This window comes from Rhincodon typus, chromosome 6 (assembly GCF_021869965.1).
Source record: "Rhincodon typus isolate 14 chromosome 6, sRhiTyp1.1, whole genome shotgun sequence".
Lineage (NCBI taxonomy): Eukaryota > Metazoa > Chordata > Chondrichthyes > Orectolobiformes > Rhincodontidae > Rhincodon > Rhincodon typus.
In genome coordinates, this window is record NC_063337.1 from 16395940 (window position 1) to 16413800 (window position 17861).

General features: G+C 42.2%; 1 protein-coding gene across 1 annotated transcript in view; it reads right to left on the bottom strand.

Annotated features, from left to right (window-relative positions):
* LOC125483322 (gamma-aminobutyric acid receptor subunit gamma-3) overlaps positions 1-16795 on the bottom strand; it is a 548041-nt gene extending 531246 nt beyond the window's left edge. The window contains exons 1-2 of the mRNA XM_048598107.1: positions 16698-16795; positions 14937-15085 (exon numbers count right to left, since the gene is read on the bottom strand). Coding sequence (XP_048454064.1) covers positions 14937-15085; positions 16698-16750 — 202 coding nt within the window. The 5' untranslated portion in view covers positions 16751-16795. The remainder of the gene's footprint in view (positions 1-14936; positions 15086-16697) is intronic.
* Between the last annotated feature and the right edge of the window lie 1066 nt (positions 16796-17861).

Here is a 17861-nt window from a genome sequence, read left to right on the forward strand (position 1 = left end):
CTGGATGAACACAGCAGGCCAAGCAGCATCAGAGGGGTAGGAAAGCTAACGTTTCAGGCCTAGACCCTTCTTCAGAAGTCTTTTCTGAAGAAGGGTCTAGGCCCGAAATGTCAGCCTTCCTGCTCCTCTGATGCTGCTTGGCCTGCTGTGTTCGTCCACCTCTGCACCTTGTTGTCTCAGATTCTCCAGCATCGGCAGTTCCTGCTATCTCTGTGATGCTATATACTTGGCTTTTATTGTAATTCTCTGCAGAACCAATTCCTTTTAGCAGAACAGACTCAATGGTCTATGTGGCCTACTCCTGCACCTAAGCAACAAGGGGGCTTGATGCCCTAGTGGTATTTTGCCGGGCTGTTAAAGCAAAGACCCAGAAAATGTTCTGGGGGTACGGGTTCAAATTCTGCCATGGCAGATGGTGAAATCTGAATTCAATAAACAGCTGGAATTAAGACTCTAATGATGACCATGAGTTCATTGTTGATTGTCAGGGGAATAAAAACCCATCTGGTTCACTAATGTCCTTTAGGGAAGGAAAGTGCCATCTTTACCTGGTCTGGCCCACATGTGACTCTTAACTGCCCTCTGGTCAATTAGGGATGGGCAAAAAATGCTGGCCTAGCCAATGATGCCCCTATCCTGAATGAATGAAAAAAGTGTCATAACCTTCTCACCTTAGAGGAATCCAAAGCGTACAATCAACGATTGAGTAGGACCACAGGGGACACTTACACAATCTGCCCAGTTCTCTTTGACAGCTGTTAGTCACCCACTCCCTTTCTCCTTTTGTACTCCCAGTCTACGGTGTGACCATTCAAGGGTGTTGCTGGGACTGGAGGGTTTGAGCTATAGGGAAAGGCTGAATAAGTCACGGCTTGTTTTTCCCTGCAGCATCAGAGACTGAGGCGTGACCTTATCCAGGTTTTATAGAATCATGAGGGGCATGGATAAGATAAATAGCCAAGGTCTTTTTACTGTTCTGAGGAAGGGTCACTTGATCCGAAACGTTAACACAGCTTTCTCTCCACAGATGCTGCCAGGCCTGCAGAGCTTTTCCAGCAATTTCTGTTTTTGTTTCTGATTGACAGCATCCACAGTTCTTTCAGTTTTTAGTTAGTCTTTTTCCAAGGGTGGGGGAGTCCAAAACTAGAGGGCAAAAGTTCAAGATAAGGGGAAAAGATTTAAAAAGGACCTGAGGGGTAATCTTTTCATGTAGAGGGTGGTGCGCGTGTGGAATGAGCTGCCAAAGTGGTGGAGGCTGGTACAACTACAACATTTAAATGGAATCTGGATGGGTGTGTGAATAGGAATGGTTTAGAGGGATATGGGCCAAATGCTGGCAAACAGGACTAGATCAGATTGGAATGTCTGGTCAGTGCAGATGAGTTGGACTGAAAGGTCTGTTTCCGTGCTGTATGACTCTATGTTACCCATGTAACTCTCAGTCTTGCAGTGTACTACATTGAGTCCAGGCACCATTTATGTTCCAAAGTTTGGAACTCAGGTTCCTGCAGCTAGACACATTCTGCACCTACGGTCATCCAGGTCAAAGGTATACACACAACCTCCCAAATGCAACAGGATAGACATTCAACATGACCAAGCCACCTTTGCTTGCCTAACTTTACTTCATTTATTTTACTTTGTCTACTACTAGCAGCAACAAACCTTGCTGAAAGGATTTTTTTTCTCCATGCATGGAATTGCCATGTGCAGCTAATTCACTACTCACTCATTCTACTTCTGACTCAAACATAATCACATAACCTTGTGCCCCTTACTGACCATGTGGTCTCTTATATAAACCTTAAATTAGCGAATCACTAACTAGTTTAGCTTCCTGTTACAGTAATTAACACTAATTGCACCTTCAGCTAACAGGTAAATGCCATTATTTGGCAGTTTAACAATGTAATCTAACCTACTTGAAGTTTGTTACTTACATGTCAGAGTCTGGCTCTTCATCTATATTTACGCCTGTAGAGGATTTACAATAACTTAACATGTGACATGACTACTCCTTGTATCACGTGTCAGCGAGGCTATGAATTGGAAGGTAGCACAGTTAAATAAGTGGTTAAAGAGCTGGAGTAGAAGGGAGGGCTTCAGGTATGTGGATCATGACTTCAGGGACAGGTGGGACCTGTACAAAAAGGACAGGTTGCACCTAAATAGGAGGGGCACCAATACCCTGTAGGGAGGTTTACTAGTGCCACTCAGGAGGGTTTAAACTAGTGTGGCAGGGGGGCAGGAACTAAAGCAGTAGGTCAGTAAGTGAAATAACTGAGGAGGAGTTAGAGACTAAGGCCAATAAGGCTAAAAGGAGACATTACTGAATACGGCGGGAAGGCAGATGAACTTAGAGCTTGGTTTAATACATATAACTGTGCTGTTGTAGCGATTACAGAATTTTGATTGAGAGAAGGACAAGACTGGCAGCTTAACCTTCTGATTTATGGATATTTCAGGCAAGATAGGAAGGAGTGTATAGAAATGGGAGAGTTGCATAACTGATCAGGGAGAATGTCACAGCTGTGCTGAGAAAACCTAGGGAGGGGTCATTCTGTGAAGCCATTTGGGTAGAACTGGGACTCCCTTAGTGCTTGGATTTGGCTTGGATTGGGGGTATATGGAACTTGTTAGGTGCATTCAGGAGGGTTTCTTGAAGTTTTATGTAAATAGTTCAACTAGGGAAGGGGCCACTACTAAACCTAATACTGGCAAATAATTCCGGCCAGGTGATTAAAGTTTCAATAGGGAAGCAATTCAGGATCGGTGACCATAATTCCATCAGTTTTAAGTTACTTATGGATAAAGACAAGAGTAGTGCTTGGTTCAAAGTACTAAACTGGGGGAAGGCTAACTATGAAAATATTAAGCAGGAACTGGGCAATATAGATTTTCTAGACCGTTTGAGGGTAAATCCACATCTGTCATGTGGGAATCTTTTAAAGGCCATGTGATTAGAGTTTAGCACCAGCATGATCCTGTTAAAATGAAGGATAAGGATGGCAAGATTCAGGAATCTTGGATGACAAAAGAAATTGTGTGCCTAGTCACAAAGAAAAAGGAGGGATATGTAAGGTTTAGAAAACTGAAAGGAGACAGAGCCTGAAAGAATATAAAGTAAGCAGGAAAGAGCTTAAAACAAGCCGTTCAGAGGGATAAATGGGGCCATACAATGTCTTTGCCAAGCAGGGTTAAAGAAAGTCGCAAAGTGTCTTATACATATGTAAAGAGCAAGAAGGTAGCTCATGAGAGGGTAGGTCCCCTCAAGGACAAAGGAAGTAATTTATACATGGAATTGGAAGAAGTGGGTGAGATCCTTAATGAACACTTTGCATCAGTATTCACAAAGGAGACGGACATGGTGGATGGTGAGTCTTGGGAGGGGTATGTTGATATTTAAGGCATGTTGATATCAAAAAGATGTTCGGTATTTTGAAATGCATTAAGGTAGACAAGTTCCCAGAATTTGATGGGATCTATCCCAGAACACTGAGGGAGGCAGGTGAGGAAATTGCTGGGGCCTTGTATGAAATCTTTGTATCCTCTATAGTCACAGGATAGATCCCAGAGGACTGCAGAATCGCCAATGTTGTCCCTTTGTTTAAGAAGGGCAACCAGGATAATCTGGGAATTTATCAGTCAGTGAGTCTTAGGTCAGTGGTAGGGAAATTACTGAAGAAGATTCTTAGGACAGGATTTACTCACATTTGGGAAAATATAGAGTTATTAGCGATATGGAGCATGGCTTTGCACGGGGGAGGTTGTGTCTGACAAACTTGATTGAGTTTTTTGAGGAAGTGACAAGATGATTGATGAGGGTAGGACAGTAGATGTTGTCTACATGGACTTTAACAAGGCATTTCACAAGGTCCCACATGGCAGGCTGACACAGAAAGTGAAGTCACATGGGATCCGCAGTGAGCTAGTAAGATGGATATAGAACTGGTTTAGTCATATAAGACAGAAAGTAAGTGGAAGGGTGTTTTTCTGACTGGAGATCAGTGACCAGTGGTGTTCCGCAGGGATCAGTGCTGGGACTCCTGTTGTTTGTAATATTTATAAATGACTTGGAGGAGAATGTAGGTGGTCTGATTAGTAAGTTTGCAGATGATGCAAAGACTGGGCAAAAGGTGATTCTGCAAAGTCCGAGGGGACTTACTTGAGTCGTGTAAGGAGATAAGGAAATCTGTTACCCAAAAAAGCCAAAAAGGTGGCCTGGTCATGTGCCCTACTTCCAAAAACCAGAGGAATATAACATGTTATCTGGGGTTGTGCAGGTTCTACTCCAACTTTGTCCTGCAGTTTAACAGTCTGCCCTGCCCATTACCAAATGTTCTGAAAAGAAAATAAAAGTTAGTCTGAACCAAGACTTTACTCCATATTGAAAGTCAGCCTGGTAGATGAGCCAGAGCTCGAGACCTCTGTAAACATTGGCCAACGATCCAGGGGCAGGAAGTAGCCTACTTGCCAAGATCCAGAAAACAGTCAAGAAAGCAAGCTCAAGTCTGAAATCTATCCTCTGAAATAACTCCACAGCGGCTGGCATCCTGTCATCAAGTCACCATTTATTTATATGTGGACAGTCCTTGACACTGATCAAGCTCCCTCAGTGCCAGCTCTCAGAGTGGACACTCCTGTTTACATCTGTCAGCCAGGGCTCCCTAATTGAACCAGACTGACAGCCCCAATCAGGGAACTCATATTCTATAAGGTCCACCTGGCTGACCTCATTACAATCACTACATTCTTGGATGGGCAACGAGGAACCCCGTAATACATAGGCCACAATGCTCTGAAAGTTCCGACTAATATCAGGGTTTCCAATGCAGTCTGTTTTTCTCACTTTGTAACCTAAAATACAGTGGGAAAGAACAATGTCATCGTTGACACCTTGTTCTGTGTGCAAACCGTTCAAATTTAGCAGACAACTGTCACTACACCTGTTGGTTGTACATTTGACTTTCAATTGTGAATGAAAGCAACACCAGAACTGAATGGGTCATATCAGACTCAAAACTTTAAGTCTGTTTCTCTCTCCAGAGATGCTGCCAGACTTGTTGAGTTTCTCCAGCATTTTTTGTTTTAATTGTTGCTTTGTCTCGGGCCTATCTGATGATCAGTGATTGAGGATATCACACCAGAGAGTCTTTATAGAAAAGGCAGTAACTGGTTAACAAAATGTTTTACTGTATTACAACAATAAGTACAACTACATTACAAGTCAGATATATTTACTAGCAGTCTCAAGCTCTATAGACTTCATTTCTCCCTGTGAAGGCTAGTGAAGAACTCACTGCCAGGCCTATTGCCTTGCCGATAATCCTGAAATTCATGTGTTTCCCAATGCAAATTCAAGACCTGTTGACTGCATTTCTTCCCATCCTTGACTTGAACCTTGTGCTGAGAGTTAACTGTCAGTGATTTGACATGAAACCTCATGGTTCACAGGTAATATCCCTATCTATGAGCCTGGAGACCAAGGTTCAAGTCCCACTGGCTCTAGAGCATGTGAAATAACATTTCTGAAGAGGTTGCTTAGGAAATTACCAACAAGTAGAACTCACTATCTCTACCCACAGATTGTGTGTGACATCAACAGAGGCTAAGACACCTTCAACATTTACTCTTTTAGTACTATTATCATAAGCATCTTGTGTCACTAAAGTCTGGCAAGCACAAATTGGGAAAAAAAACTATTTACTTTTCACCACTTTCTGGTTCCAACTCATTCTCATAACATCCTAGTTTGGTTAAATGAATGAATGTAATGTATCTGAGGAGAACAGATTCATCCAATTTTGTGGAACAGTGCTAACATCCCACCTCTGGGCCAGAAGCTCCGGGTTCAAGTCCCACCCTAAATAACAATAGCAAGCCATTGCCGCTCTTTGACCGTAAGCATGGACATATTCAACGGCCCAACTCTTGAAATTGATGATGGGAAAAAGGACAAATTCACGCTGCAGCAATCAAGAATAGAATGAGAGAATACGATGTTCCAGATATATCCCCAAGGTGAAAACTATTGGGATGTATCAGGTGAATTATGATATGGCAGTTAAGTAACTAACACAAGGTTATAAAAATTAATTACATTTTACCATTGATGTTTACGGCTGTTTATACCCTATGAATTAAGAAGGATGCTGCATTCTCATCAAATCTTACCAAAGTATAAACTAGTTTTCACAAGTGTTACACTCATTATCAGAAACTTTACAAATTTCATACACAATAGTAGGTTTATATATTGTGTTATCCTGTATTTGAATTACAACAGATTCAACAATTAAGTCACAGAGCTACCAGAAAGCTCTGAATTAAAACATGTACTTCACACAGTACTGTTTTGGTACAAGTAATAAGCTTCTATCTTGCCAAAATGAGCAATACTTCACTGTATATATTGTACTGTAAATTGCAAATGAAATATTTGTGAAACATTTTATGCTTGCTTGTGTTTAGAAGTCTGAATGATGGACATGAATAGAAAATGGGTTGACACATTGGGATTCTGTGCTTGGATGGGCGACACTCTCATCTGAATTTTAAGCACAAACTGGACTAAATTTTGCATTTTTTTGCACTTGTACCTGATAACTAACAGCAGTACTGTCAGAAGGCACAAGAACAGGTTTACTGGATTGAATAAATCATGCTTGCAAACTCCTTGAATCTCATACCCAGCACACTAGCACAAAATGTACATCCAGCAATCAAGAACTTACTGGTGTACTTAACTATTTTCTCATGTTTATAAAAATGTCATTGCATAGAGGATTTGTATTACTTGGCTTATTACATGAAAATTATGTAAATCTACTCTGGTGGCCAACAAAATGCATGAGTGCTTATAAAATGTATATTTTCTCTTCAGTGAGCAGTAAAATGTATGATACCAAATAAACTAACTCCCCCTCCAGGATGTGAGAACTGTAGGTTGGATTATCACAAGGGGGACTTCCATTCAGTTGTAATATTGTGGGTGAGAAATTAGGATTGTTTGCACTTCATTTTGGTACTGTTGCATCCTACAGAGCTCTAAAATGCCATGGCAGGGAGGGGTGGGTGACAGAGGATGTCACTAGACAAGTAACCCAAAACTGCAGATGAATGTTCTGGGGGCATGGGTTTGAGTCTCAGTTTGGCAGATGTTGAAATTTTTATTCAGTAAAATCTGGAATAAGGAACTAGACTAATAGTGACCATTGTTAACTGTAATTAAAAAAGAAAACAAATGGTACACCAGCATGCTCAAGGGATGGAAACCGGTTGTCCTTGCCTGTCCTGATCTAGGTGTGACCCAGACTCACAACAATGTGATTGACTCTTCACTGGCCTCTGCATTCCGTTGTATTAAAACTTTTACAATATCTAAAGAAAGGTAAGATATTGGAATTACTTCCTGGCATTAACTGAGACCAGGGAATGAAAATGCCAAACACAGACCCTTTGGACCCTGCAAAGTTCCCTTTTCAATCATCTGGAAGTTTAGTACCAAAATTAGGAGAGCAGTCTATCTTACAGACTAGTCCAGCATCAGCCTACGGATGGAATCATAACAACCCATCACTATCCTTGGGCATGTCCTCTTCTACTGGCAGGACAAACTCACTAGATCTGGTGGCACAATGGTAGAAGGGACTTTCCCTAGGAATACTGGTTTCAGACTCCGTGAAATCTCATGTACTATGGGTGGAGTCTTCAATGTCCAGAAGGGCATGCCTGAAGCATCGCCAAGTACACATAAGAACATATCAACCTGGCCAAATTACAACACAAGATCAGTAAGTTCCATATGAGCAGTTAGGAGTGAGTACATCCAGAGTAAGGCAAAGCCAGAGTACTGTGTATTTCTGGGAATTTGGAGCACCATGGGAATTTCTTGCACTGGGGAAGGGGAGCTTTTTGCTTTTTTTTTGGTTCACAGTTTTTAAGTCTTTTAACAGGATAAATTGAGGCTTAAGATCAGGACCCCAGCACAAAACAAAGAGTGACAGCACAGGAAAACCATAAACTCATTCATTCATACAGCTAGTGATGTGTCTATCTATAATAAATTGTTTTCTGATTAGAGGTAAATAGGAAAAAAAATTTCACAGATTAAAAAGCTAAAGACCAGTAGGGAACGTTTCAAAATAAAATTAATGGTGAGTTGATTGTGTGGTAAGGACCATCATTTAGAGATTAATCCCTAATAGCAGTTATTTTAAAAGGTGTAAAATTGCTAAGGAATTAACTGAAGATTAACTGAAAATCACTAGGGGATGAATAACAGTCAGAGAATAAGAAAAGAAGACTAAAGGTAAGTGGAGTATCTGTTTAGTTGAAGTTATTAGAAAAGTCAGCTGGTAAGACTGAATCAAATTTCATGTTTAAGACTATAAGACCATTAAACAGAAAAGCAGAATTAGGCTAGTCAGCCCATTAAGTCTGCTCCAGCAATTGATCACGGCTGATAGGCAGGAGAATGGGGTTGAGAAACCTTCGGCCTCTAACCCTTGATCCCCTTATCAATCGAAAACTTACCGATCTCTGTCTTAAATACATGTAATGGCTTGGCCTCCACCGCCTCCTGCAGAAATGAGTTTTACAAATTAACTGTCTCTGGCTGAAGAAATTCCTCATCTCAGTTCTAAAAGGAGCCCCTACCCACAGCTCCTTCATTCTGAGGCTATGCCCTCAGGTACTAGTCTCTCCTACCAGTGGAAACATCTTCTCCATGTCCACTCAATCCAGGCCTCTCTATATTCTCTGAGTTTCAATCAGCCCGCCTTTTCTTTCTAAATTCTACTGAGTTCAGATCTAGAAACATCAACTGCTCCTCATATAACAAGCCTTTTATCTCCAGGATTATTCTTGTAAACCTCCTCTAGATCCTCTCCATCTTTCCTTCGATACAGGGCCCAAAACTGCTCACAAAATTCCAAATGCAGTCTGACCAGAGCCTAATACAGCCTCAGCAGTTCATTCCTGCCCTTGTATTCTAGCCTCCTTGAAATGAACGCTGATGTTGCATTTGCCTTCCTAACTGCCAACAAAACCTGCATGTTAACGTGGAGACAATTCTGAACTAGGACACCCAAGTCCCTTTGTGCTTCACACTTCCAAAGGCTTTTCCCATTTAGAAAATAGTCTATGCCTTTATGCTTCCAACCAAATTGCATTACATCACACTTTCCCATACTGTATTCCATTTGGCACTTCATTTCCCACTATCCCAGCCTGTTCAAGTCTTATTGCAGCCTCCCTGTTTCCTCAACATAACCTGACCCCCCATCTATCTTTGTGTCATCTGCAAACTTAGCAACAATGCCCTCAGTTCCTTCATCCAGATCATTAATACAGAATGTGAATAGTTGTGGTCCAACACAGACCTCCCTGGAACTCCACTTGTCACCAGCTGCCACCCTGAAAAAGATCCCTTTATCTCACTCTCTTTCTTCTGCCAGTCAACCAAACCTCTATCCATGCTCCTATCCTATTTAGCAGCTTCCTGTGTGACATCTTGTCAAAAACCTTCTGGAAATCTAAACAGATCACGTGCATGGCTCTCCATTGTCTAACGTGCTTGTTACCTCCACAAAGAATTCTAACAGACTTCTCAAGTATGTCCTCCCCTTGATGAAGCCGTGCTGACTCCATCCTATTGTACCACATACTTTCAAGTACTCCACAGTCTCATCCTTAATAATGGACCCTAAAATCTTACCAACGTCAGGTTAACCAGCCTATAACTTCCTGCCTCCTTCTCTCCTTAAACAGGGGTGTTCCATTAGCCATTTTCCAGAGATCTGGGACCCTCTCTGACTCCATGATTCCTGAAAGATCACCACCAATGCCTCCACAATCTCCTCAGCTACCTCCTTCACTCTGGGGTGTAGTCCATCTGGTTTGGGTGACTTATCCACCTTCAGACCTTTCAGATTCTTTACCACCTTTGCCTTACTGACGAACACAACAATCACCTCTGCCCCTGATTCTCCTGAAGTTCTGATTTGCAGCTAGTGACTTCCACTGTGAAAACTGATATAACTGATGTGAAAATCTATTCAGTTCCTCCGCCATTTTTTAATGCCCTGTTACTACTTCTACAGTCCCATTTTCCAGTGGTCAGCTTTTGCTTCTTACCTATTATGTATCTGAAAAATTTCTTGCAACCGTCTTTAATATCACTAGCTTGCTTACTGTCATATTTCATCTTCTACCCTGTTATTGCTTTTTTTAGTTATCCTCTGCTGTTTTTTCAAGGCTTCCCAATCGCTAGCTAATGTCTCACTAATCTTCATCACACTATGCTTTTTCTTTTGTTTTTACGCTGTCCCTGACTTCTCTTGTCAGCCATTGTTGCCTTGTCCTCCCCTTTAGTATGTTTTTCCTTCTTTGGGATGAATTTCTGCTATGTCTCCTGAATTAGCCCAGGAACTCCTGTCATTGCAGCTCCACCATCTTCCCTGCTGGGCTACCCTTCCAATCAACTGTCAAGCTCTTCCATCATGTCTCTGTAATTGCCTTTTTTCAACTGTAATACAGTTACATCTAATTCCATCTTCTCCCACTCAAACTGCATGGTACTTCATGTCAGGAGAGGGCAGCTGAGTGATGTGTGTGACATGTCATAGGTGGGAAGTCATGGTTTCTTCTGGTATCCAAGATAATGACATATGCAACAAAGCTCCCAAATGTAGAAAATTTAACTCCTTGTTTCAGAAGCTTGAGCTGCAGTGAGAGACACTATGGCATATCCGCAAGGCTGAGAGTTACACGGATAGCACAATTACAGAGGTTGCAGCAGTGCTATGTGTATTAAAGTGAGATGGTATATCTGCAGGTCAGGGCTAAGTCCTGAGCAACAGATATTATTGATAAGTTCCTTGAATGAGGTGTGGTGAATTAAGGAGTACCTGGGACTAGTAATTATTTGATAGGATACGGCATTTGAAGATACAATCATTGACCTTGATCTCATCTGTCAGCTCCTGTGAGCTTCTTATGGCACTGTATCTATGTCATCAGGGATGATTTCTGTCCTGGGTAGCTATTTTGGGAGCCAGTACAGACATGATCGGTCAAATAGCCTCCTTCTGTACTGTAAAATTCTATGATTCAATGATTGATTTCCATAGCTATTTGCTCCAATTGCCTATTGATCTTGAGTCCAGATAGATTTCTAGCCAACTATGAATAAATGCAATTTCTCCACTCCTTCTTAACCAAGGCCTCAAGGGCTACATCCAATAACTGTGCAGCCTACTCATTTTTACTTTCACGTAGTATCAGTCTGTTACATTTGGGAAACAGTGCTATCTGGTTTACTAATGTTTCTGTTAGACTTCCTGGTAGTCAACCATTCCCTTCACAGGTCAGATTCGCTTCTTCCATGTCTGCAACCACCTGTTCCAGCCACTATACATCCCTTCCCTTTAAGCGATACAGGCTAGCTAAACATTGCTGGTTAGTTTTAAGTGATGTCAGCCCCTCATGATATTGCCCCTCCCCCATTGATGAGTCCAGTTAATCAACAACCAGTTTAGCCTGAGCTGAAGTTGTTGAGTAAGCAACAGAAGTTGGCATACCGCTAGTGTTTCAGTCAAAATGCATGGGTTAATCACACATTGAGATGTCCACACCCATTTTCTAAGCAATCAAAGTCTTCACAATCACCAATTCTAATGGACTAGATTGGTTCTGTTAATTGTTGCTAATCAGCAAATGGATCCTCTTCTACTCTCTTCTTAAATTGCACCCATAAAATCATACAAATTGCAGAGACATCTGAAATTTGAGTATCAATAAATATGAATTGATAAAGTTATAAATTCTATATCATAGTGAAATTTGATTTTATAAAAGTATTCAACTGTTTTAACAGAGCAGTTAGACTTGGATAGCTCTATTAATTTTACTACAAGCTGAAATAAACTAAAATTAACCGATCACAAAGCATTTGAAGTGAAAAGTGACTTGACGCTATTTGCTACCAGACTACAAATACACTGACACAACAATCAGTTTAAACCTGTTTTATTATTATTTTTGTGGGACATTTTTCAAGGTGACTAAATGGCTCTCTCAATGATCCAGCAGGTTTATAAATAGGCAGCTAATATATACAGAAAAATAGACAGATGTACAGCCACTTCTCTAACTTCAGCTGGGTTGGAATAAGTAGCTTCAGTGCTGCTGGTTTATTTATTTATATTTGTACCTGAAATGTGGGTATTGCTTGCAAAGCCAGCATTTTGTTGTCCATCCCTAATCACCCTGAAGAAGATGGTGCTAAGCTGCCTTCTTGAATCTCAACAGTCCATGTCCTGTAGACACCGCACAGCCCTGCTCTCTTATTGGGGCGGTATGACAAATGGTGGCTTAACCTGAGGGTCACTATGCCTCAGGGGAGGCAAGAGGCTGAGAGGCAGTCCTTCATAGTAACCTCATCCAATGCAGGAAATGAACCGATGATGTTGGCATCACTCCACATTACAAACCTGCCATCCAACCAATTGAGCTAACTGACCTCTTACACACAATGGAGAGAGTGTTTGATGCAGCAACAGAGAAGGAACAGTGACAAATCTTTAAGTCAAAACGGTGTGTGGTTTGCAGAGAAACTTGCAGCAGTGTTCCTATACATCTGCTTCCCTTGTCATTGTAGATCATAAATGGTGTAGGTTTGGAATGTGCTGATGGAAGAGGATTGGTGAATTATTGCTAATCACTTTATAGAAGGTATACATTGCTGCCACTGTGCATCAGTGGTAGAGGCAATGAATGTTGCAGGAAGTAGATGGGATGCCAATCAAGAGGTCTGTATTTTCTCACATAGTGTCAAACAGTGCTGTTGCTGAAGCTGCACCCATCCAGGTAGTGTAGGGTATCAGTCACACTCCTGACTTGTGCCCTGTAGATCATGTTTGCTCTATGTAAGTGAAGTAGGTTGTTTCTTTCCATTCTTCAGGTCCTCCCATCCCTCTGTTAACATCATGGGCAACAACTTGGGCAAAATAATCCAAAACTGTGTGAATTTTGTCTTCTTAACATTGGGCATTAGGTATCTTTTTGGGTTCATGCAGTGTAGAATTTGTCTCTAAAATGGCATCACATAATACAAACACCTAGATTAACAATATATTAAGAGGCACAAGTAATTTTCTTCACGAAACACTTTCCATAATCGTATACTGAATTTGGAAATTGAAAACTTCGACAGCCTAATCAAAAAAGCCTGTCAGGATAGAAAGGCATTTCTGCTCTGTGTTTTACGCAGTCTAATTTATTTTTCTTTACCACTTACACTGACGTCTTGTTATTTCCATAGTAAAATGTAGAAAATATGTCAACCACAAAAGCAGCTGTAAAGTAACATTAAGTGTTTTACTGAAATGGACTTGACAAGTTGAAAAACCTTTCAGATTATTGTTTCAGGTATGAAACGACTTACACAGCCTAACAGAAGATTGAAGTAAAGTGTGAATGAATCACTAAGCTCACCTAAAAGATAGCAAGTGCACAATATATATTTTGACAAAAAATAATTTAGCTTTATATTCCTTCAGTTCAAGTACAGCCTTTTAAACTGGGGCTTTTTCTTTGATTGTATGTGATTTGCAGCCACAAATATAGCATTTTATTGACATACTCAAACAACTTGAAGCAGACGAGATGCTCATTCCACTTTTTGCACTGACATTAAGTAAGATTTGTGATTACAAATAAGAATTGTATCCCATTTCTTTGCTGTGTCAGTGCCTTCACTGGAAATGCTGTCAAGATTTCACATGAGTTTTGTGTGGTTAAGCTGCTGTCATTTGAAATAATCTACATGACCCATAAATCATGTATATTAAAATGCCATACCCTACATCCTGCCATGCAGCTAGTTCAGTTCAGTGCACATAATTATAGAACATTTCACTTCTTTATGTATTGGAAGTAAATGATGCACCTTCAAATAATTAGTTTTTCTCACTCTGCCTGCATGACAATTAGGTTGTGCTTTTTTTTGATAAATCCAGTGAAATCTTTGCTGACAGGTGTGTGATATTGAAGTACACTGAATGATGGAATTTATTTTCTGCAAAGGAGCAAAAACTGTTAGCTTCAATATTTGATTAACAGAGTGCACTGAAGTCTCCCTCCTCAATCACTCTATTACCAAACTACACAAGATATGAGATTCCATGTGTGAGGCAAAACTTTCACAGCATTTTATTCTCGAGATTAAATTAAAACAAAGCCATTCTACAACGTAGAATTTAGTGGCCAATATATTGAATTTTCTGTTGTGGTCAGATTTGGGAGAGAACAATTGTGTTATGTCGCCATGTCTAAGTTCTGGCCTTAAGCATCTATTAAGCCATCTTGCATTCTTGGTTGTGCTCTTTAAGTCTGACAGCAAGCTTTGTCGGTCAACATTTCGATTCTGCCATTTGTTACAGTGTCAGTCATGGCTCAGTTGGTAATCCTCATATCACTCAGTCTAAATGCTGAAGGCTGCTGTCCCACTATGACCTGATGAGTATTTATCCTCAATCAACATTCACAACAACAAAAGATCTAGTCATCCTCACAGTACTCTGTGTGGAAGCTTGCTGTGTCCAAATTGACTGCTGCACCACCTGGCAGCGTCTGTGGACAGAAATCAGATTTAATGTTTGGGTCCAGTGAGCTTTCCTCAGAAGGAACCGTTAACTGATTTCTCTCCACAGATGCTGCCAGACCTGCTGAACTTTTCCAACAACGTCTGTTTTTGTTTCATATTAGAATTCCTGGTTCAAAGAAAGCCCAGCTTATGAAACATGACCTGTTTATTAAACACCACATGAGTACCCCCGGCCATAGACAGGCAAAACCTAAAACCTTCACAGCCAAAACTTCCCTGAGCGGCCAAGAGCTAGGACATGGCCTCCAAAATACCTGCTCGTACTCACTTCCAATGTCAGGGCGAAGTTTCTTATCGTATTCCTTCAGCAGACGGTTTAAAATTTTGGTCGCGTCTCTATCTTGCATTTTGGAGGTCAGCACCCACGTCTGGTTGACCGTGCGGTCTTCGTCCTCGTCATCCTCGATTTTTCTCGAACTGCGAGAGAGAGAAGACATGTGGCACTTCTTGTTATTGCCTGCACATTTGGCAGCAGCGCTAACCCGCGGTGACGGGCGTCTGCAAACTTTTGGACAATTGGAACCGCAGTGGCTTGCATCCCGAGTGAACGGATGGCCCTCAAAGCGAACCTCTGTGTGCGTGTCTTCTGAGGGTTCACAAAGCAAGAGTTTGATCAACGGGGCGACTCCAGGCAGCAACAGGTGCCCAAGCGGAGAAGTGGGTCACGTATCTAGGACACTCGATCAGACAGACTCAATGCCCCTTTGCATCTGCACTTGCAGTTGGCATCCGTTGTGCAACATACTTTGAGCTCTCATCTCACCCTAACTCTTCCAAAAAAAAAGTGGGTTCTCTGTTTTTGTACTTATTAACTTCAACCACCAAACTTCAACGGCACACATTTCGCCTTCAAACTCTGAATTTGGGGTTTGCGGATGTCAGAAAGGGAAGGGGAGAGAGGAAGTCATTTGAGAACATTTTTTACCTCCTGCCTTTGAGCACAAGGATAGGGAGTTAATTTTGATTTCTTGATGGCGTTGCGCGCTCTGCCTCACTCGTTAAAAGAGTGGCCAGCTCTCCAGATCAAAGGCGATGTTGCACATGCCACACGGCTATCGGTGCCGGGCCTGGAATGAGTGAATCCCGGCTGGAAATAAGGCAGAAGTCACAAATTGCCTGCTGCTTGCAGGTAGCGCCAATCTGTACGTGGCAACTGAGTGTAAACCTGCAATCCACCGCATGCAACTGCCAAGCAGCTCTTGGTGTTTCCATTATGCGCCTTGCAAATAGAGAACCTAATATCAAAATACACTCAGTGGTTGTTTATTTACTGTGCTCAGACACTCAGCCGTGGGACCTGGATGGGTTCCAGCTTCTGCCGCTCGGCCTCTGTAAGATTAATTTCCATCATTTCATAATGTATGATCAGATGATGGTAACGATTAGATGCTCAGTTAACCCTGTGCCCATTGCCTGAGGGTCCTCGCTCAGACACACAGGTCTCTCAGGGAAGATTTGTAGCTTCGACGCAACCCCTTTGCATTCACAGGAGATGTCCTCTGGATTTCTGACACCGCTAAACTATCCGGTTGAAATCACAACATGGGGCTGGGATGAATTAAACACCACCCCCCGGTTTGACAGTGTTGAGCCTATTTCTTTGAAGCGGCTGAACTCGGAGTTCGTGGAGTGAGAATTTTTTTTTCCGTTTCACTTTACTAACCCATCACCCAGACTGAGTGGGCGAGATCCCACTTTCCAGAGCCCCAAAAAAACCGCGATAGAGACAAAACAAAACAGGACTGAGCCTGTAGCCCTGCATCAGACCATAAACTGCGACATCAGAAATAATGCTCGGGGGTGGTTAGTGGTGGGGGGTGTGGGTGGGAGACGACCTATAGACCAAAATCCGCCGCTTCCCATCAGCTTCACTACTTAGCCTGTGCATTTCACAACTTTTTAAGAAAAAATAAGGGGGAGAACATCCACAGCGCCGATTGATAAAGCAGTCAGACAGAAACAACCATCACTCGCACAGTCAAGCTGCACTGTCTGTTTTAAGGCAATAATACACATAATATTTGCTTACCACGCTTGGAAGACTGAGAGTAACAAGAAAGCTGCCAGTAGTTTCGTTGGCATCTCTGGGCAGGAGAGATGTTAAGGAGAAAGCGAGCCGGAAAGTGGAGAGAGTGGATTTGTAGAGAAAGCTGAGAGACGCAGACAGACAGAGAGAGAGAGTTTTGTCCTTTTTTCGCCTCCCCGTGAAGGCAGCAGCAGTCTCCCAGTATCTGTCACTTCGGAGCCATCAAGAGACACGAAATAAATGAGACCCGGCGATGCTTCCCAGGCTCAGCAATAAATCGCACATGCACCTCTGACAGGTGGGAGCGTTTGAGTCGCTCCAGCCTTTCCATCCAGCACCAAGTCGCTGACAGAGTGAACTAGCCCCTCCTAGCTCCACAAGCCCTCTCCTGACGCTCCTCTCTACCTCATTCGGCTTTCCTGCATTGGGGGAGAGCGGGGCCGAGCAGCGATCTCCAGCTGGCTCCAAATTCCCACTTTTCCCACTATTCCAACCGAGGGGAGTCCCATTGGGTTCACTGACGTCAGGTTTCACCGCAGGATCGGGCGGTTAGTTTTGAGGAGGCCAGCAGTTTTCCTGCAATCAGGGAGAGCAAGGTATCGAGCAATCTACCTTTGACCGTTTAAACCACCTCGGTGCGAGGGAATACAGATGTCTGGGTACAATATGTGAGTGGGTGAATATGTGACGGTGCAAAAGGTGACAGGGTGCAAATGTGACATGGTGCAATATGTGACAGGGTGCAATATATGATCGTGCAATATGTGACAGGGTGAATATACGACAGGGTGCAATATGTTACAAGGTGCGATATATGGTAGGGTGCAATATGTGACAGGTTGAATATATGACAGGGTGCAATATATGGTAAGGTATAATATGTGACGGAATATATGACAGGGGCAATATATGGTAGGGTGCAATGTGTGACAGGGTGCAATATATGGTAGGATGCAGAATGTAAGAGGGTGCAGTATGGGACAAGGTGCAATATGTGACAGGGTGGCTATATGACAGTACAAGTGATAGGGTGCAATATGTGATAAGGTGCATATGTGAAAGGGTGCAATATGTGACAGGGTGCATGTGTGACGGGAGCCGTATCTGATTGGGTGACTATGTGACGATACAGTATGTAACAGGGCCCAGTGTGGGAATAGGTGCAAA